The 18,428-nt window shown below is 29.6% G+C and overlaps 1 protein-coding gene across 1 annotated transcript in view; it reads left to right on the top strand.

The window, feature by feature from the left end:
- LOC136975299 (ATP-dependent RNA helicase vasa) overlaps positions 1-18,428 on the top strand; it is an 83,574-nt gene that overhangs the window by 28,127 nt on the left and 37,019 nt on the right. Inside the window, exons 4-9 of the mRNA XM_067270341.1 lie at positions 3,431-3,492; positions 5,422-5,688; positions 10,440-10,517; positions 11,797-12,072; positions 13,724-14,028; positions 14,502-14,789. Coding sequence (XP_067126442.1) covers positions 3,431-3,492; positions 5,422-5,688; positions 10,440-10,517; positions 11,797-12,072; positions 13,724-14,028; positions 14,502-14,789 — 1,276 coding nt within the window. The remainder of the gene's footprint in view (positions 1-3,430; positions 3,493-5,421; positions 5,689-10,439; positions 10,518-11,796; positions 12,073-13,723; positions 14,029-14,501; positions 14,790-18,428) is intronic.

Below are 18,428 nucleotides of genomic sequence, written 5' to 3'. Positions count from 1 at the left end.
AAAGCAAGTGTTTATATGTTTGCACTATGCAAGGTTCGGAAATTCCTGTTACAAACTTCTAGGACTTGTAAAGAGGAGTGAGTACATAATATTTTGATTAGGAGCCCATGTCCAGAAACATACCGTTTCCGTTCTATGATGGTTTCAATTTAGATGTTTAACTCTTCCACTTCTGCTGAGGGAAAGAAAAGTCTGAGTGTACCAGAACATGCTTCATAGGTACAATGTCTGTAAGAACGTTGGTGGTCGCCATATCGAGCCGCTGTTGTAATGCATTGGTACTGTTCTGTACGTACAGTATGCTGGGTTCTTTTTTGTTTCGGAATAATGTAAACATGTAAAGTTTGTGTTAATAAAAACAAATGTGTGTAAGTGATAAATGGATGTTTCATTATGTTTCCTTTTGAATAATTACCTAATAATTGCACTGTGTCATGGCTAATTCAAATTCCTCAAGTAGAAGTGGAAGAGTTAAACATCTGAATTGAAACTGTCATAGAACGGAAACTGTACGTTTCCGGACATGGGTTCCTAATCAAAATATTATGTACTCGCTCCCCTCTACAAATCCTAGAAGTTTGTAACGGATATTTCCAAACACCCTGTAATAGTGTTCAAGAGACCAAAACAATTTTTATAGTTTGTTTTCTGAAAGCAGTAAAGGTAACTGTTAAAGTTCCCATGCTGGGTGAGGCACTGGATGATACCAAAAGAGGGTTTGGAATGTTTATTATTAATCCTCTCGTGAATAGAGGGGAAGAATTTGTAAGTGTCTACCCGTAGTTGAACTGTGCCACTCTTCCTGCCATAGCCTATGGGGGCAGGAAGAGTGGAATATTTAATATTTTTATTGATGTGTTCAGAGGGATCCTACTGTAACTAACTCATGTATTTGAATCAGTCACCCTTTTAGCCTTTTTGTCAGCCTGTTCATTTCCATCATGGCCTTTGTGGGCTGGGATCCAATGAAAAGCAGCATGGTGTTTGGTACGAATGGCTTCAGTGATTTGGATAAGGTCTAATGCCAGCTGGCATTAGACCCTATTTATGTCAACATATGTTGAGCCCAACCTTTAACTGAAGTTGACAGTTTTATTCTTGAGAATATTCTTGAGCTCTGCTGTCTGTGAATATTTCTATTAGTCATGTGTAATAGTTGCTATTTTTTTGGATGTGTTTAAGAGCATTGAACATGGCCCACATCTCTGCTTGGATGACTGTGCAATAGTTGGCCATTTTAATACAATACAATTACATAAGAATTGGTAATATTGACAATTGAGATGAAAAAGGAACTTATTGCAAAGCATAAAAGTGGTACAAGTTTGACATATCTGGTGGCCATGTTTAAGATGACAGTCTGCTGTGTGAGACCAGTTAATGCAATTCTTACACCATTTTTACACTATTTTTCGTTTTCATATTATAGGGCATTTAATTTATTTTTTCCTTAAATTAAATTGTGTGTTTGCTGTTTTAAGTTTATCAAAATGAGTATTATTTCAGGTTTGGGAATGGATTAATTCACTTTCCATTATTATTTTTAATGAAGAAAAATGATTTGGAGTTTGAACAGCTTCCTGAAATGTGAATTACAGGAGTGCCTCATATTTTGAATTTATTTACATTGTATGTATAGGGAATATGCTTATGTCACATGTAAGCAAGTATTGAATTGGATTGTAACAGATCTCAGTCAAATACACTGAACTCTTGAACTGTAATTGCAATATGTAATTGTAAACTGTAAAGCTGCCTTAAAGAAGATTTTTGTTTGCTTAATCCAGATTTTATTGTATCTTCCTCATAAGATCTCCCATCTAAAAAATGGGAGGAGGAAGAAAAAACATCAAAATTTTAATTTGCTTGATAGTTTTAGAGGAACATATGAAAAATAATTTCTAAAACTTGGGAATATTTTGTTTTCTAGAATTTAACAAATATGGGATAAATTTAAAGTGAAATTAAAATTTAGAAATAAAATTTAATGTTAAAACACAGACTAACAAATTCATTTTTTATGATAAAAGTTAAAATTTTAATAAGGCTTCAGTAAAATACAATGTACAGTACAAAATATGAATATTAAAATTTGATAACTCTGATTTGTAGTTTTATGTAATTTGATTTTACTGGAAGTAAAAAACAAAAATTCTATGCAAATATGAAATTTGTCTTATATTTAAAAAGCTTCTGTATTATTTAATTACAAAAAACTGTCTGTATTATTTAATTACAAAAAACTACTTACTTACATGTGTAATAAGCCTGTTCACTAGTCAAATGTAACTAAATAGTTTTTTGTAAGTAAATATGTAAATAAGACAAACTTTAATATCTAATTTATATTTTATTTTTGATATTTAAAAATATTCAAGTTAAACATTTTGTTTATCAAAACTTGATTTGTGTGATAAATTAATATATCAATCAAATTTTGATTTTTATTTATTTGTTGTTTCATGTTCTTAATAGAATTATGATTTACTAATGGGATAATAAAATGAAAAGAATCATACTGTTAATTTGTTTCCTCAACATATGCTTGTGTACAAACAATGTGTTACCTTCAAGAATAATAAATTCAGCTGAGAACAATTCAATGTAGTATATGAAACAGCTCTAAGAATATATGGTTGAAAATTAGAGTTGAATGCCCGTCAAATAAATTTCGTAATCATTCTCAGACTGAAATAATATGTTCTGGTTAATGAAAAAATAATACTGCACAGAATTTGAGACTTAACAATTTTTGACAATTGATTTAATATTCTGGAATAAGGTAAAATATTTATTTATGCAAGAAATTCACAAGCTGTTTACGTAAAAAGCCACAAACAGAATTATTTCATATATACATATATAAATTCTATAAAAGTTTGTAAATTATTGTTATAAGAAGTCACAAGGAGCCTTCTGATTTTCATTCTAGAAATATTTTCTATGACTATTGTGTGATATGATTGACTACTACTTGATCAGTGATTTTGAATTTATATTAAATGAGTTTTTTATTGGCAAATGGCTAGAGCAGATTCAGATAAATCAATTGATATTCAGTACAATACTACTAACATGTTAAGGCTGACTGGCCAGCTTCATTTATTGTGGGTTAGCTTTAACTTAACTGAGATTGGCCAGTTTGAGTGAATGTAGCAAATAATTTTGCTTGTTACCTATAAATTAAGAAGTCTGGATTAATTTAAAATCATATTTCCAGTGATAGAATTGAACCCCATCTGGTTAAATTTAAACTAAATGTTTTTGCAGCATGTTTGAAACAGTTTTGTATATTTACTTGATTCTTTTCATGTGTTCTTATATTTAAATAAATTCAGATTACTGCAGATTTACATTTAGTTATGCAGTTTATGCCTAATGACTTTGTTGTTAGTTTGGGTAGTATAATGAAATTTTGTTTTCTCTATAGCATTGGAAGAGGAAGAGGATTCAGCAGTCAATTTACTACAGGGACAAATAATCCATTTGAAAGTAAGTTTACAGCTTTCTTTACATTAAATCTTCCAGGTAGGAAACTTTTCCTTTTTAATACAGATTTATTCTCTGGAAACATTTTGAAAAAAGATTTGTATTTTTACCAAAAATTTTTAAATTTTCAGCTGCTTAAAAAAAAAACAAATTCTAATTGTAAATATAACTTTCCAAAACTAATATGAATAATTTTCATAATTTGTAATTTGTTTTTGATCTTTTATGGATAAATACAGTATATTTTTAAAAGAATATAAAATGTTATTTTATTTAATAATCATTTTGAAGGAAAGTTTTGTTTTTAAGAGTTATTCTGTAAGGACTTGTTGTTCATTGGGCTGCAATTTGAAAAAACTGTAGACCTATAAATTTCCACTGTCATCTGTTTGTCCATCTTTCTTTCTGTAATCTTGAATGGAATTAGATGAATCAGAGACCAGATATGGGCAGGAGGTACTGATTAATTATATACAAACTTCTGATACAAAATCAGAAGTAATGTTGTTTCAATTCAAAAGTTTTGTCTGAAAGCAGTTAATAGATGATCAGCATGACTCTTGTTAAAGGAAAAGTATATTGTACAGAGGCAAAACTACTAATTTGAGATGGAGAGCATATATTTTAAATGAAATAATTAAAAATATGATTAAAACTTGCAACCTTACATTGACTCTCAATAAATAATCACTTGTTAGTCATAACAAGTATTATTTTGGAGTTAGTTAATTTGATATATTTAGATTAATTTTTTCCTCTCTCCATTTTTGTGATAAACAAATTAAGTTTGATATTTTCGTCAAACTAAAGGTACAGATGATTCAAAATCAACAACAGTTGGAGCAGCTTTTGTCTGTATTGAGGCCACCTATGCTGCAGGCCTGTTTCTGTAAACAAGACTACTGTAGAGCTGTTTGCAATTTTCATGGCTCTCCAACATGTACAAAGACATAACCACACTCATTTAATGCATATAATATATGCAGTCACTCAGTGCACTATAGGCAATTAATAGCTGGAGGATAACAGACCAATCCAACACTTAACAGCATACAACACCTACTGTCTTAAACATGCAGGAAATATGATAGCCTTTTACTGACTGCCCAGACATACAGGATCATACTATAAAGGCCTATACATCTGTATCAACAAGTACATATACAAGAAATGGCAAGAGAACTGGAACAAACAACTCAACAATAACACACCGTCAAACTAGAGTTAATAAAATGGAGAACCAGACAACAAAAAACCAGAAAGAAAAAATAGTACCTGCCCAACTGAGAACTGGACACACAAGACTAATACACAACTATCTAATAACAAAGGATACCCAACCGATATGCTCAACTTGTCATACTCCACTTACCATCAAACATATATTACTAATGTGTCCTCAGTACCAAACAACCAGGGAATGCTACCTTCAACAACAAACATCTTCAGATGACCCAGCTGTACAGAATGTACTAGACAATAATTGACAAATTCAACCTACAATGGCATAACTGAAGGAAAATCTTATATACAGAACTCTAGAACGGAACAATTGACATGTTGCCTGATCTTTCAGGTCTGATCATAACTGGCTAGACCTGGGCACTCTTTGGCCTACTTAGGTCCTTGTGCCACAAAAACCTCCAAATCTAATCAACCAATCAAACTACAGGAGGATATACACATGCAGGGCAAAATGGAAAAGTGACAAGTGAAATTGCAATTCCACCTGTGGAAGAGCAGCCACACTTATGGCAAGCTGTTGATTTTTTGGTGTTGCATGAGTAAAAAGTGATGCAGTTAGCCAAAATGAAGATAATTTTCATGCTTGTTTAAATGCTGCATTTTTGAATTTTTTTATTTAAAAAAAAAATAAAATAACTTTAAGACTTTGTAAACATCTATTAATTGGTTAATATTCTTTCCCTTTAGGAGAAGCTGAAGCCAAACCTCAGTTTACAAATTACACAACTACAAGTGATTCAGATAGGTGGGATGATGATGCTGACAATTTTATTGATACAAAGAAAAAACCACAAGCAGCAGATGGTTGGGATTTTGAACCAGATAATCAGTATGATTCATATAAACAGAATGTAGGAAATTCCAACGAATGGGATGAATCACCCAGATTTGTAAATGGTAATAATGAAGATTATGATCAAATACGTGGTGGTGGTGTAGGAAAATCGAATAAAGGTAAATTTTCCTATTACAATTTTTCATGTTATTAGTTAATACGGTCTTTACATAAGAAGTTTTAATCATTTAAACTGAGAAATTTAATGTTTTAATGGAAGTTTTGTAGCAGCAGCAGCTCAGTTTTATTAGCCAATAGAATGGTTTAATTTGAGGTAATTATGAGAGAATATAATTTCTGTATTCACTGGACTGATCTAAATATTTATCAATCAGTCAGTCAATCTTTATTATTTGATATAATGGGTGTTATTACAAAGGGGTTAAAGAAGGGGTATTTTAAGTTTGGTACATGAACAAAGAAATTATATAATTTATACCAAGTTAGCATGGTAAAACTATCATAGAATAAAATTTGGTAACAAAAATCAGATGGCAGTGTAGCAACTCGAACATCCAAAAGAATGTTGCACAAAAAGAACATTCAGAGTCACCTAAGACATTAATTATTTTACCATTTAGGTTTATCGAAAACCTATTCAATCTAAATTGTGCAGCAAATGACTTTATTTTATAACTCAAATTAGACTGCTGGACTGCTGCAATAAGGTGCTGGACTCCGTATTCCATTAAGAAAAATTTCACTGTTCCAACCTCTTTCACTCAAATAATGAACATCTTTTAACCAATATAAAGTAAATATTTATAGAATATAGTTTAAAAATTTTCAGAATCTTTCAATTAAAAATAAAATGTTCTTAATATTGTTTAAACTAATTAAATATAAATTGCCTAAATTATTTGCATTAAGTAAATTATCAGGCACATGGAGGAATAGAAAGTTACTACTAATTTTACATTTAAATTTAGTAATTTATAAAGATTTGATTTAATATAGATCATTTTATTATTCATTGATTACAATAAGTTTTAACACGTTAACTGCCGCCTGTAATATGATATTTTGCGTATTTACCAGCCACAATGAGAAAATTTGATATTTAATATTTTATTATAATGTAAATAGAAGGGTTGTTATATAACAGTCAGTAGAATGAAGATAAAAAAAAATATATGAACGACAACTTGCAGTTGTACGGCCTTGAACTGGAGACTTATAAGACCATGGGCTATTCATATTACAACCCACCGTAATTACACGCGCTCATCTAATTAAAAGTTTTTACATGTATGTTATACTCATTTTTATACTCTTATACTCATTATAAATTGTTTTCTGTAAATATATATTATTTCACACTTATATACTTTGATTTTTGTTTTGTAATATTATTTACTTTATATGTAATAAAACAATAATTAAACTAGTTTTTGATGTTTTTTCCTTTTTTTTAACTTCACTATTAAAAAAACTATCAGATATAAAACAGTTTTTTATTAAAAAACACTATGACCGCCGGCTGTCGAACCACTTCACGAGGACATATGACGACTGGCGGCCCGAGTTAACTTTATAGATGTGTGCGAAAGGCCGCAACTAGGATGTAAAACAATGTCTTACAAAGCCAGGATAATTTAACCTTGAGTGAAACTACATTGGTTATAGCGATGTCAGGCAATCGGATGGCTCTGTACAGCCCCAATTAGTATGATTGCTGGTGCGTCGGATGGCAGTTAACGTGTTAAAAAGAGACAAATCAATAGAATAATAGATTGAAGGTTATATCTGTTGATCTGCATACATTCTGAAAGTAATTAACTATCTTGCATAAAATTTAAATTTTATATTAATATTAGTGATGTAGTCTAGTATGTTTTGTCTTCCTGAAATGCTATTGTATGCTACTGGAAGTATTAAAATACTAAGATTTTTCACTAGTAGTAAAATGTCAAGGTGTTTACTGAAATGTCATCTAATATTATGAGCTTAATAGAATTTTGATTTTTGTAATATATTGATAGTGATAGTATGATGCTTGCATGTGTGTACACTTAGTCACTTAATGAATTTCACCATAAATTTTGTCAACAAATATAAGTAGATACAATAATGAAATTAAAAAATCTGCCATTCAATTTTATTTTGTATAATTAGCTAATGAATGAATATTATCAAATTAAACAAAAAATCATTACTTAGTTTGTTGAATTTGACAGGTTCATATTATGAAGTATTATACCATACAGTAAACAAATCAGGCATTGTATTTTTCATAAAAATTGTTTATTTTTAAAAATGTATTAGATCAGTAAATTAAAAATAAATTAGATCAAGTAATGCTTGTGTTTAAGAAATGTATACATAAATACACAAAAAATAAATATTATTATTATTGCATTGATAGAATAGTGAATTTTATCAAATGGTTGCTTTAAATTTTTAGTCTGAATAAAACAATATACAGTGACTATAATTTTAAAATAAAATTTAAACAAATATATTGACTTAAACTTAAGTAAGAACTTCAGATAAGGAGGAGTTAAAGAAATTAAAAGAAATATTTTATTTCTTCAAGCACTTTTGATGTAATTATGCACCTCGTCCTCAGACAGTTTGCGATGGGCTCACTGCTGTCAGCTGTGTTAGCAGAACTCGTCATGAGACATATTGAACACAGGGTCTTCGAATTCCCCCTCAGAATAGCTTACCCCTTAATATATTTAACCTTTCAACAGTGGGATAGTCAGGTATGGTGCTATCCCAAAGTAGTGGAGAATAAACGTGGGAAATTTTTAAAGTATTTTTTCATACGTTTTTTTCTCATTACCATTTTGGAAAAATATTTTGTAAACAGTTATGTCTAGTAAAGAAAAGTCTTTTTTTTTTATTGTTACATAATTCATTTTTTATGTGAATTTTTTTTGGTGGTAGTTTTTGGTGATACCCCCAAAAGAATTTAACGGATATATCTGTCCCTCACCATTGCCACACGATCGCTTTTGACAGATATATCTGTCAGTCATTGCAGAGTGATTAAGGTATGTGGATGACATTCTTTTGGCGGGGCAGGATACAGAGGACTTCTTCCTGATATTAGAATGTCACCTTACAAATGTATATTCCTCCATAAACTTTTCTTGGAAAAAAGAAATTGGGGGAAAAATTGCCTTTTTGGACCTGCACATCCATAAATCCCTGGAGGGTTTGGCGTTCTCCATGTACCACAAGTTTAGTAATATTCCCCCCCCCCATAATACTCACCATGGCTTATCAGCCACAACAGTTTGTTAACGTGGCCATAGCTCCCTTAATCAGACGGGCCTTTTTACTACTTTCGACACATCAACACCAAGCTTGAGGCCATCCGCACAGCGGTACATTCAGCAGGATATGGTCCTACCAAATACATGTCAAAAACAGCGTTAAACAGTCCCTCTTCCCTGCTACCACCTTGCATAGACCAAGGGACTGGACAACACTCAGTCTTTTCTCCCCATTCTGCGGCTGCCTCACAGCCCAGATTTGCCAGATTTTTAGGCAAAATGACTTTCGCTAACCCATAGCCCCGCACCGAAGTCTGAGATGACTCTTATGTAACGATAAGGACGCTGTTTCCACCCTGGAAAAATCTGGTGTGTACTCCATTCCCCTGCAAAACCCAATATCAGGACTATACACCTATTATATAGGTGCGACCGCTAGAATGCTGGCCATTCGCATGTCTGAACATCAATGTTTGGTCACAATAGGCAATTGTGATACCAAACTATCAAAATTGGTGGTTCAGCATCACCACACAGCACTTTGGAATCGGGTGGTGATACTCAGACATTGCGAGGAAGGGAACTTGTTGTACATTTTGGAGGCCCTCCTCACTATGCTGCTCTCCCCTTGCAACTCCCCCACTCTCGAATTGCCCAATGTTTGGATTAATTTATACAGATGTTTAAAAAAACATCAACAATAATTCTGCATTTATCTCCTGCACCTTCAATGTGACTTAAGATGCATGCGTGTCAGTCTTTTACGTATATTTTAATATACTTTACATGTGTTTTAAATTATGTTACATGTATTTTATATTTGTTTTAACTTAACATGCTCTTAAGGTTGCTCTTCCAATCAACTTTTACTTTTACCATATCGTATGTATCTTAAGATGCATGCACGTTGATTTTATGTGTTTGAAAATTAATATTTTAAATTTACTTATTCTTAAAAGTTATGTTCCAAAACGGCTGATGTTGTTACTGTTTAAATTCAAATATTCTGTTCGAAATCTGTTTGTTATTTAAACTGCCTGAGGACGATGTGCATAATTATGTTGAAAGTGCTTGCAGAAATAAAATATTTCTTTTAATTTCTTTAATGCTTCCTTATCTGAAGTTCTTACTTGAATTAATACAACTGTTAGCGTGACATCCAATTTAAGTATTTAGTATACAAGAACTTTTTCTTACAGTAAAACTGAGAGCAATGAATAGACAAATGTTCATCTTTTGTTAAGTTTTTAAGTAATTAAGTATTTTATTCAAAATACTACAATAATGTAATTAAACTGATGATATAATGCAACTTCAAAACTTAATTTTACTTAAAATAATAATGTTTTTAAGATTAATGAATTAATAGCTTAATAATAAAAGAATAGTATTTGTAATTTAAAGTAAATTTAAATTTGTAAGAAATTTAAAGAAAGTTTAAACTTCAACTTTTTAAATTTTAAAATATATTTTACTTTCTTTGAATCTTCTGAATGAAATTACAAATTGTATCAAGTTTAAATATTTTACTTAAGAATGTTAATCCTACTTTCAATTAATCAAAAATAATTACAAGTATTGATAAACATTAATTACTTTTAATGTCGTTATTGTTTTGCGCTAAGTATTTTTAATGTACTTTATAGGTTGTTTTAAATGTGGAGAAGATGGTCATATTAGTAGAGATTGCTCTAAAAGTTCTTTTCAGTCTGGTGGGAAAAAAGGTATTTCTATTTAATTCAATTTGGCTTTTTAAAATTATGAAATGTATAAAATTGAGAAATTTTTAACCTAATAGCACAATCAAAAAGGGGGAAATTTTCAAAAGGTAAGGGTGATTACCTTTCAAAAGTCCTTCAGTCATAAGCTGCATTTGCTTTTGATGCACCATTTGAATAGCTTGTTTGCATTTTATTTTGTGAAATGAATGTTATGCATTTACAAATAATTTGTAATAATCATCCAGTTTGTTTTGATATTTGTTTGGTTTTTGCTTAATTTATTCCTGTATGTCAAGCTTATGTTGCTAAATAAATATAAGATATATATATATAAATATTATATAAAACTTATAATTTTTATTTAAAATTAAAACTGTAAAATAACATAATTTCCCACATTAGCAATTATTGTATCAGTAATTTTGTATATGTATGTTTAAAGTTATTAATAAATGTATATAATTTCACCTCAATCATAAATAATTAGTTGAAATATAACATTTAGGTGGTATGCTAAAATATATTAAAAATACTGTCATTTACTAAAATCCATTTTTGTAGTAAAAAATTCACATTTAAACTGTTTGTGAATGCACAGAAGACTGATTGATTAGAAATTAGAACTAATCTGATCTATTAAAAAAACAATTTAGTAGTTGTTTGTACATTGTTTTCATGTTAATTACTCAATATATATGTACCCTGGTTTTTTCTTCCATTGAAAATTGTGGTGATTGTTTCAAAATAAAAAGTATGGATGTGTTTTTATTTAGCCTTAGATTTTTTTTTCTTTGTTCTTTGTTTGTCATATTTAATATTTATGAATGGCAAAGCATTTTTGGATTGGAATCTGTTTAATTTTTTTTTAAATGTTTAGGAATGTTAGTAGTAGGTTTCTTTATTCTTGATTTTATAATTTGCCTCAAAGAAAAGCAAGTTTTTACTATTTCATAAACTTAAAAATGGATATTTTGAGTTCTCATTTCGTAAACATTATGATTCAGTTCAATCATTAATTTCCACTTTTTGGATGCAAGGTTGTCTTCATTTTACATTATTAAAAATATTCTTCATAACAAATTGTGATTTGTTATGGTTCAGAAACAGATAAATTAATAATTACTTTGACATCCTAGCTTGACCTTAAATATTGAATAAGAATTTTAATATGTAGTTTCAAAAACAATTCTACTGACTCTTCTAATATATTATGAATTTTGATGTGTTCTGTATATGGTATTATATATAAAACTTCTTAAAATAAAACAAAATTTTATTTTAGAATGCTATAAATGTGGTGGAAGTGGTCACATATCTAAAGACTGCACCAGTTCCAATAATAGAAAGAGTTCGGGTTGTTTTAGATGTGGGGAAGAAGGCCACAGGTCTAAAGATTGCACAAATTCTGATAGTAAAAAAGGATCTGCTTGCTACAAGTGTGGTGAAGAAGGTCACATATCTAGAGATTGCACTAATTCTGATAATAAAAAAGGATCTGGTTGCTTTAAATGTGGTAAAGATGGGCACATGGCAAAAGATTGTACAGAATCAAAACCAGGTGAGGCTTTTTGGAATTTTTCATTTTAGATTAATTTTAAATATTTAATAATTTTATTTACCATTTAAATATATTTGAAATAAACACTAGGTTACTTAATTAGCAAAATCTTGTTAAAACTAAGCAAATATTCATTTTTAGAACTAAATTTATCATTCCTGAAAAGTAGAACTTTATTTCACTTAGAAAATGAAAGATTTCATTATCAAAGAATGAGTTTCATTGACAGTAATAAAATGTATTGTCTCTGACACTGCATTATTTTAACCCCTTTTCCACATACAGGATGGTAAATAGTTGAGAAGATTCATCAATCTTCTCATCAGTTCTGACACTAGTTAGGATAAACTAGTTGTGTCCTTAACTTGCAATTAAATTAATTTATCTTATCTTCCAAATGGCTGAAGATATAACTTGACTGGAATTTTAGGAGAGTTTATTTTTGTTAAATGATACGATATACATGGTTTATGTGTGTTACCTGGGCCAACGATGGAGTTATGCATAAAATCAACTGACAAATACAATAAGTTAGGAGTATATCTATTTATTAAAACATAACTATAACTATTGTCTATACATAAAGGAGTACATTAAATAACAAAATGGTTAGCATCGATATGAATACATATGAGAGGACTTCTAATCTAACCCTTAACTCTCTCTCTCACCAGATTAGTTTTACATAACAATAATGTCATATTACCTGATGTTCACATATGTCTGAGGTGGAGAGTTGAGAGTTCTTGGGAACACAGAGATTGGGAGAGGGATGACTAATGCATTGGATGCTCGGAAAGGGTGCCAAAATGGGAAAAGTTGCTAAAGCCTTGATCACTGCATAAGAGTATCAAAATGAGAGCAGTGGCTAAATATTTAGTGTCCAGTGCAAATGTCAGATGATAGCAAGTTTGAAGGTGACCTTTCACTTTTTATACTAACCTTCATCCAATAGAATTGTTGGAATATCATGCCATACTTCTGACACGTAGAGGAAGTCAGGTCTGGCAGATAGTTTGAATGCAATGTTACTCATCTATCATTTAGGAGGAACTAACTGTTTTCTCCATAAGTCAAAGGAAATGCTTGTTTTTTTACAAAGATAGATAATTTTCTTATCAATTTTAATTTAATATAATTTCAAAATATTATTTTAATGAATTTGTTAAATATCTCCCCCCCCTAACTCTAGATTCTCACAAAAAATCTTCATTTTAATTTTGCCCAATTATATGTACTGTACTTAGTTTATCTAATGAGAAATTAATCCAGATTAAATTGTATTAGAACTTACTGAAGATAGGTGTCACTTTTTTCCAGTCTCATCATTTTGGGTGACAAGTTATCAAGGTTTGACTATTTTCTAATGATTGATATAGTTTATTATTATTTAAAGAAAACTAAAGTACTTATTCAAATGTGACAAATCTAAATATTGCACTGAAATGCAAACATGTCCAAAAAGTGTTTTTTGTGTATAAACTTGTTAACCAAATAATACACGAATTTTAAAGTGTCAGCCAAGTTTGACTGAAAGGTACATTGAATTGAATATGAATTTCAGGCATGATATTTCCATTATATTTTTATGATGCTTCAGTTTCATTGATATTTGTATTTTTTTTTAAATTAAAATATATTTATTTTCAAGGTACAACACAAAGAGAAGCTCCTTACATTCCACCTGACCCTATAGAAGATGAATCAAAGTTATTTGATAGTGTACCTACAGGTATTAATTTCTCCAAGTATGATAAAATTCCAGTTGAAGTTACTGGACAGGGTGCTCCTCCACCATTAACTCATTTTGAAGATGCAAACTTTCGACCTACACTATCTAAAAACATTCAAAAATTAAATTACACTAAACCAACTCCTGTGCAGAAATATGCAATCCCTATAATTCTTGCTAAACGTGACTTGATGGCTTGTGCACAAACTGGATCTGGAAAAACAGTAAGTGAAAATTAAGTTTCTTTTTGTATTTTTAAATTAAGAAATGGAAGTTTTATAACAGATGCCATTAATAAATCATTAAACTATCATTTTCTTAGTAATATTTAATTTGTAATCTGTCTTTTACACTTCAAAAGCTTAACTACTTTCAAATCAGTTTTTTAATTCATCAACCAGATATTATTTTTAAGTATTCACAACATAAAATTTTTTTTATCATTAATCTGATAAATACTCTGATAAAGTTTTATACTTTTATATATTTAATGTATCTAATAGTATGTGTAAGATTTTTCAAAATAAATAATAATAATTAATATTCTAAGAGATTTCATGTCTAAGGGATTCTAATTCTTATTAATGAAATGATTCTTGATAATTTATAATTTTTTAAATGGTATCTTAAATTGTTTATAAAAGTTGATGTTTGTTTGTTTGAAGTACATTCAATTTAAATTACTAAATAATTTCAGGCTGCATTTCTTTTACCTATCATCCAAACTATGTTTGAATCTAATGACCTTCCAAATCCTAATAATTTAACAACACAAGAACCTTGGGCTGTTATTATATCTCCTACCCGAGAATTAGCAATTCAAATTTATAATGAAGCAAGAAAATTTTCATTTGGAAGCATTCTGAAGGTAGAACTTATCTACGGAGGAACATCTGTTGGACATCAGTCATCTAGACTAAAACGAGGTTGTCATATTTTAGTAGCAACACCTGGACGCCTTTTAGATTTTATAGACAAAGATAAGGTAAGTATCTTACAACATACACACACTTGGATTATTAACATAATCTTGCAGAAGTTTTTGACATTAATGATCTTAGTTTTTCTAGATATAACAATGAAACACTGAATGGATTTAGTTTAAAACTCAATCTCATCCAACAGTTATGCAGTATTGAAACTTTTTTCCAGTAACAACTATATATTAATATATATTATTTTTGTTTAAGTTTGCGTGTTTGCATGGCATCTCAAGTACCGCTGCATATTTCAAAATGGAAGTTATCAACATTACGTCAGAAATTAAATGATCTTATTTCTGTATTTTATAATTTTTCTAAAATGTAAAATACTCTTGGGGGGGGAAACAATATAATAAACATTCAAATTTCACTTTGTTGTAAATTATTTCAGGTTTCAGGTATTGACAAAATTTGTTGGTAATTGGAGTAGCACAGGTTGTCATTCTAATTCAGGGTAGTAAAACTTTGTTATTTTAAAGAGATTAGGATTAGCGGTAGTCACTGCTAACCCCTACTCAAATGTAAACAAACCAGTGTTTTACTACCTTGTAAATAAGTTTCCATTCCACTGGGTCAAAGGACAAAGCTTTTGTTTTATTATTTAGAACAGTGATTCTTAACCTTTTTATACTCGTGGCCAACCAAATATTTCATAATTTTTTTGTGACTCCTATTTTTTTAAATAATAATTTATATTTGTTAAATTATCTATAATAAATTTAAATCATAACTTTATTACTTTATTATCTATTTAAATAACATTCAAACTTTACAATTAAACATAACACATTAATTTTTAACAGAAAATAAAATAAGAAACATGTCGATAAATTGATCCAAAGTCGATGCTAAAACTAAACTAAAACACTCACAACTTGTAAAGATTTTGCATATCTTTTGCAAAAATATTTAAATTTTCAAAGCCTACTACTAAGCCTACTATTTTCATAAATATTTTTAAAATTTCAAGCATTAATAGTTTTTAGAATTTGGAATAAAAGTAAATTCTGAGGTGTAAGTAGCATATTTGCATTTATTTCTTTTGTACTAACAAAGTTGTATGTAGAAAGAAATAAGAAATAAATAAATAAAAAAACTAAATAGGAAAACTTTATTTTTCTTATTTCATTTTTCAATACGATATTTGGTTATACATCAATTTTTTTCTTTTTATATATTATGAAGGAAATTTTGCATAATTTGGTGGCCCCCTGGCAAACTTCTTACAGACCCCCAGGGGGCTGCAGCCCTCCTGTTAAGAATCACTGATTTAGAAGACTGTTTTAACATGTAACAGCCAGTTCTGTTAGAACTGAATTTAATTTTCGTTCTTTCTATGCCATTTAGTCACTCAGTTATCAAAAATAGATTATCGTAATTAAAAAATTAATATTGCTCAAAATATCGCAAGATATCAGTTACGAGAATTTTATCAAAAAAATGCATTTGTCCATTATGCCTTAACACTGTTACAAGATAAATGAGTGTGTTACAATTTTAAGTTTGCATTATCAAAATTTTTATTTTTGTTTCACTGTGTGATATGCAACAATATGATGCTCAGTGTGTCATATCACATTCAGCACAGTGTTGTCATTTGAAGTTAATTGAAACTTGTTTTTCCTTCACAATGAAGAAATAGCAGAGAAAATAAAAAATACTTTGTAAGAGTAAATTTATTTTAAATTGCTGTTGTATTGCATTTCTCTCGTTCAAAGTGAGAGTCACTAGCATGAATGACCTATATTTGCTGTTGTGTGGCAGCTCTGAAACTCCAGCATTTCCTCCACCAAGTATTTAGTAGTAAAAATATCAACTAATTTCATCCAGGTTGAAAAATTAAGAAAGTAGAACTTCTCAATTTTTTTACAAAATTTTAGATATAAGAAATGTTGAAAATGTGCTGTGGCATTCAGAATCCAGAGCACATTTTCAACATTTCTGAGATGCCATGTGATATACCAAGAGTTAATATTTTACAAATCAATTACATTAAAAAATGTGTACTTTTATTTCTGTTGGAAAAGGTAACCTCATTTAAGCATGATGCTTTTTTAGAATAAATAACTCAGAACAGTTTAATAAAAATATTTAACGAACATCACATTATTTGCATCATGTATTATATAACAGCTTTATATTCTACATTTAATCAATAAAAAAAATTGAAGAAAATATACTTTTTATTTTCTTGTTATTGCAGTAGGCATATTAGCACACCTGTGTTTCACTTTCAACTTTTTTCTGTCTTGGCAGTAAAAAAAATATTAATGAAAAGACAGTAGAAAAAAATTATTTTTGTTTTAAAATTCAGTATGCGATAAATAATCTTGTTTATAGAAAGAAGTGGGTAAATGCCAAATATGTTTTTAAATTAACTAGGATTTCATTCAAGGTATGCTTACAACTACGATTTTTTGGTTCTGAATTAATTCTGAAAATATCAATTTTTCAGAAAAATATTCTATTAGTTATAACAATATTTAAAATGGTATTTATAATTTTTGTAACGTCAATTAAATTTGATTTAATAAGTTTACATTATATACTAATTTAATGGTGAATCCTGCATTGTAATAATCTTGGAATAGTTGTAAATCACAAGTAAAATGGCAAAGCCATTTTTAGGATGAGACTATCTCTGAGAGCATAAGAAATGCATGTGCAAATCTTGCACTCGTGCCTGTTTGTAGAAACAGTGTCAACACTTCATATTTTCTTTTGATCCAGTTCTCAGTCCCCAGACTACCTACAAGTCTGGTCTATTTTATGTGCACATGATTTGGGCACCAAATACTCTGTGTTAAATTGCAACTCCTGACACATACTCCTTCATACCTCTAAGGTGTGCAGCCGTTGACAGCAGCACGATTTTAGAGAAGAGAGAGTCTCATCAATAATAGTTTGAATTGCTAGTATGTGATTACAATATTTTTAAGAAATTGTTAGACTATATTAAATAATTTCTTTTTAAAGGAAAGCTCCAGAGAATCAAGACTTTGCTAGCATTCCTATAAGGATAATTATATCAGATTTACATTATAAATTTTTAAATCCAAAGATACTGTTTTTAAGGGAAAAATTGCATGTTAGGTGAATTTATCAATTTTAAAGCTATGAATATTTTGAATTGTTAGCTTTGATTCCAATGGTATAAAATTTCTGATAGTGAATGAATTGTGCATGCAATTCCATGAAATTTGCTTCATTTACAGAAAATGTTTAATGTTACTAGTGATGCATTTTTCCGCACCAGATTGTACTCAGTATGAACTAATTTTTATGCCTTGTGCAGTAACTATACACTTAAAAGTTTATAGTTACTGCACATGATTTTTATATTTTGAATACAGTAGAGTGTTGAAAAGTGGAACCAATTGGGGACTGGGGTCCTTCCAGTTAATGATTTGTTTCAGTTTCCGACTTTGTACGAAAAAATACATTAACCTGTCCGATGTTCAAATTTTTCTCCGTTGCGTATCGCTTCCTGTTGAATTTTTCTCCGTTGCGTGTCGCTTCGTGTTGAATTTTCGTCGATTTTAAGCCTAACGAAAATTTTTATAATAATCATCGAGGCTATCGTATCGTTAAAAATTATTTCTGCATTTTGTACAAACAAAATAAATATATTAAAGAATATA

Source organism: Centruroides vittatus, unplaced genomic scaffold, assembly GCF_030686945.1.
Source record: "Centruroides vittatus isolate TY-2023 unplaced genomic scaffold, ASM3068694v2 contig_370, whole genome shotgun sequence".
In the NCBI taxonomy this organism is placed as follows: Eukaryota; Metazoa; Arthropoda; class Arachnida; order Scorpiones; family Buthidae; genus Centruroides; species Centruroides vittatus.
This window is presented reverse-complemented; position numbering and strand designations above follow the sequence as displayed.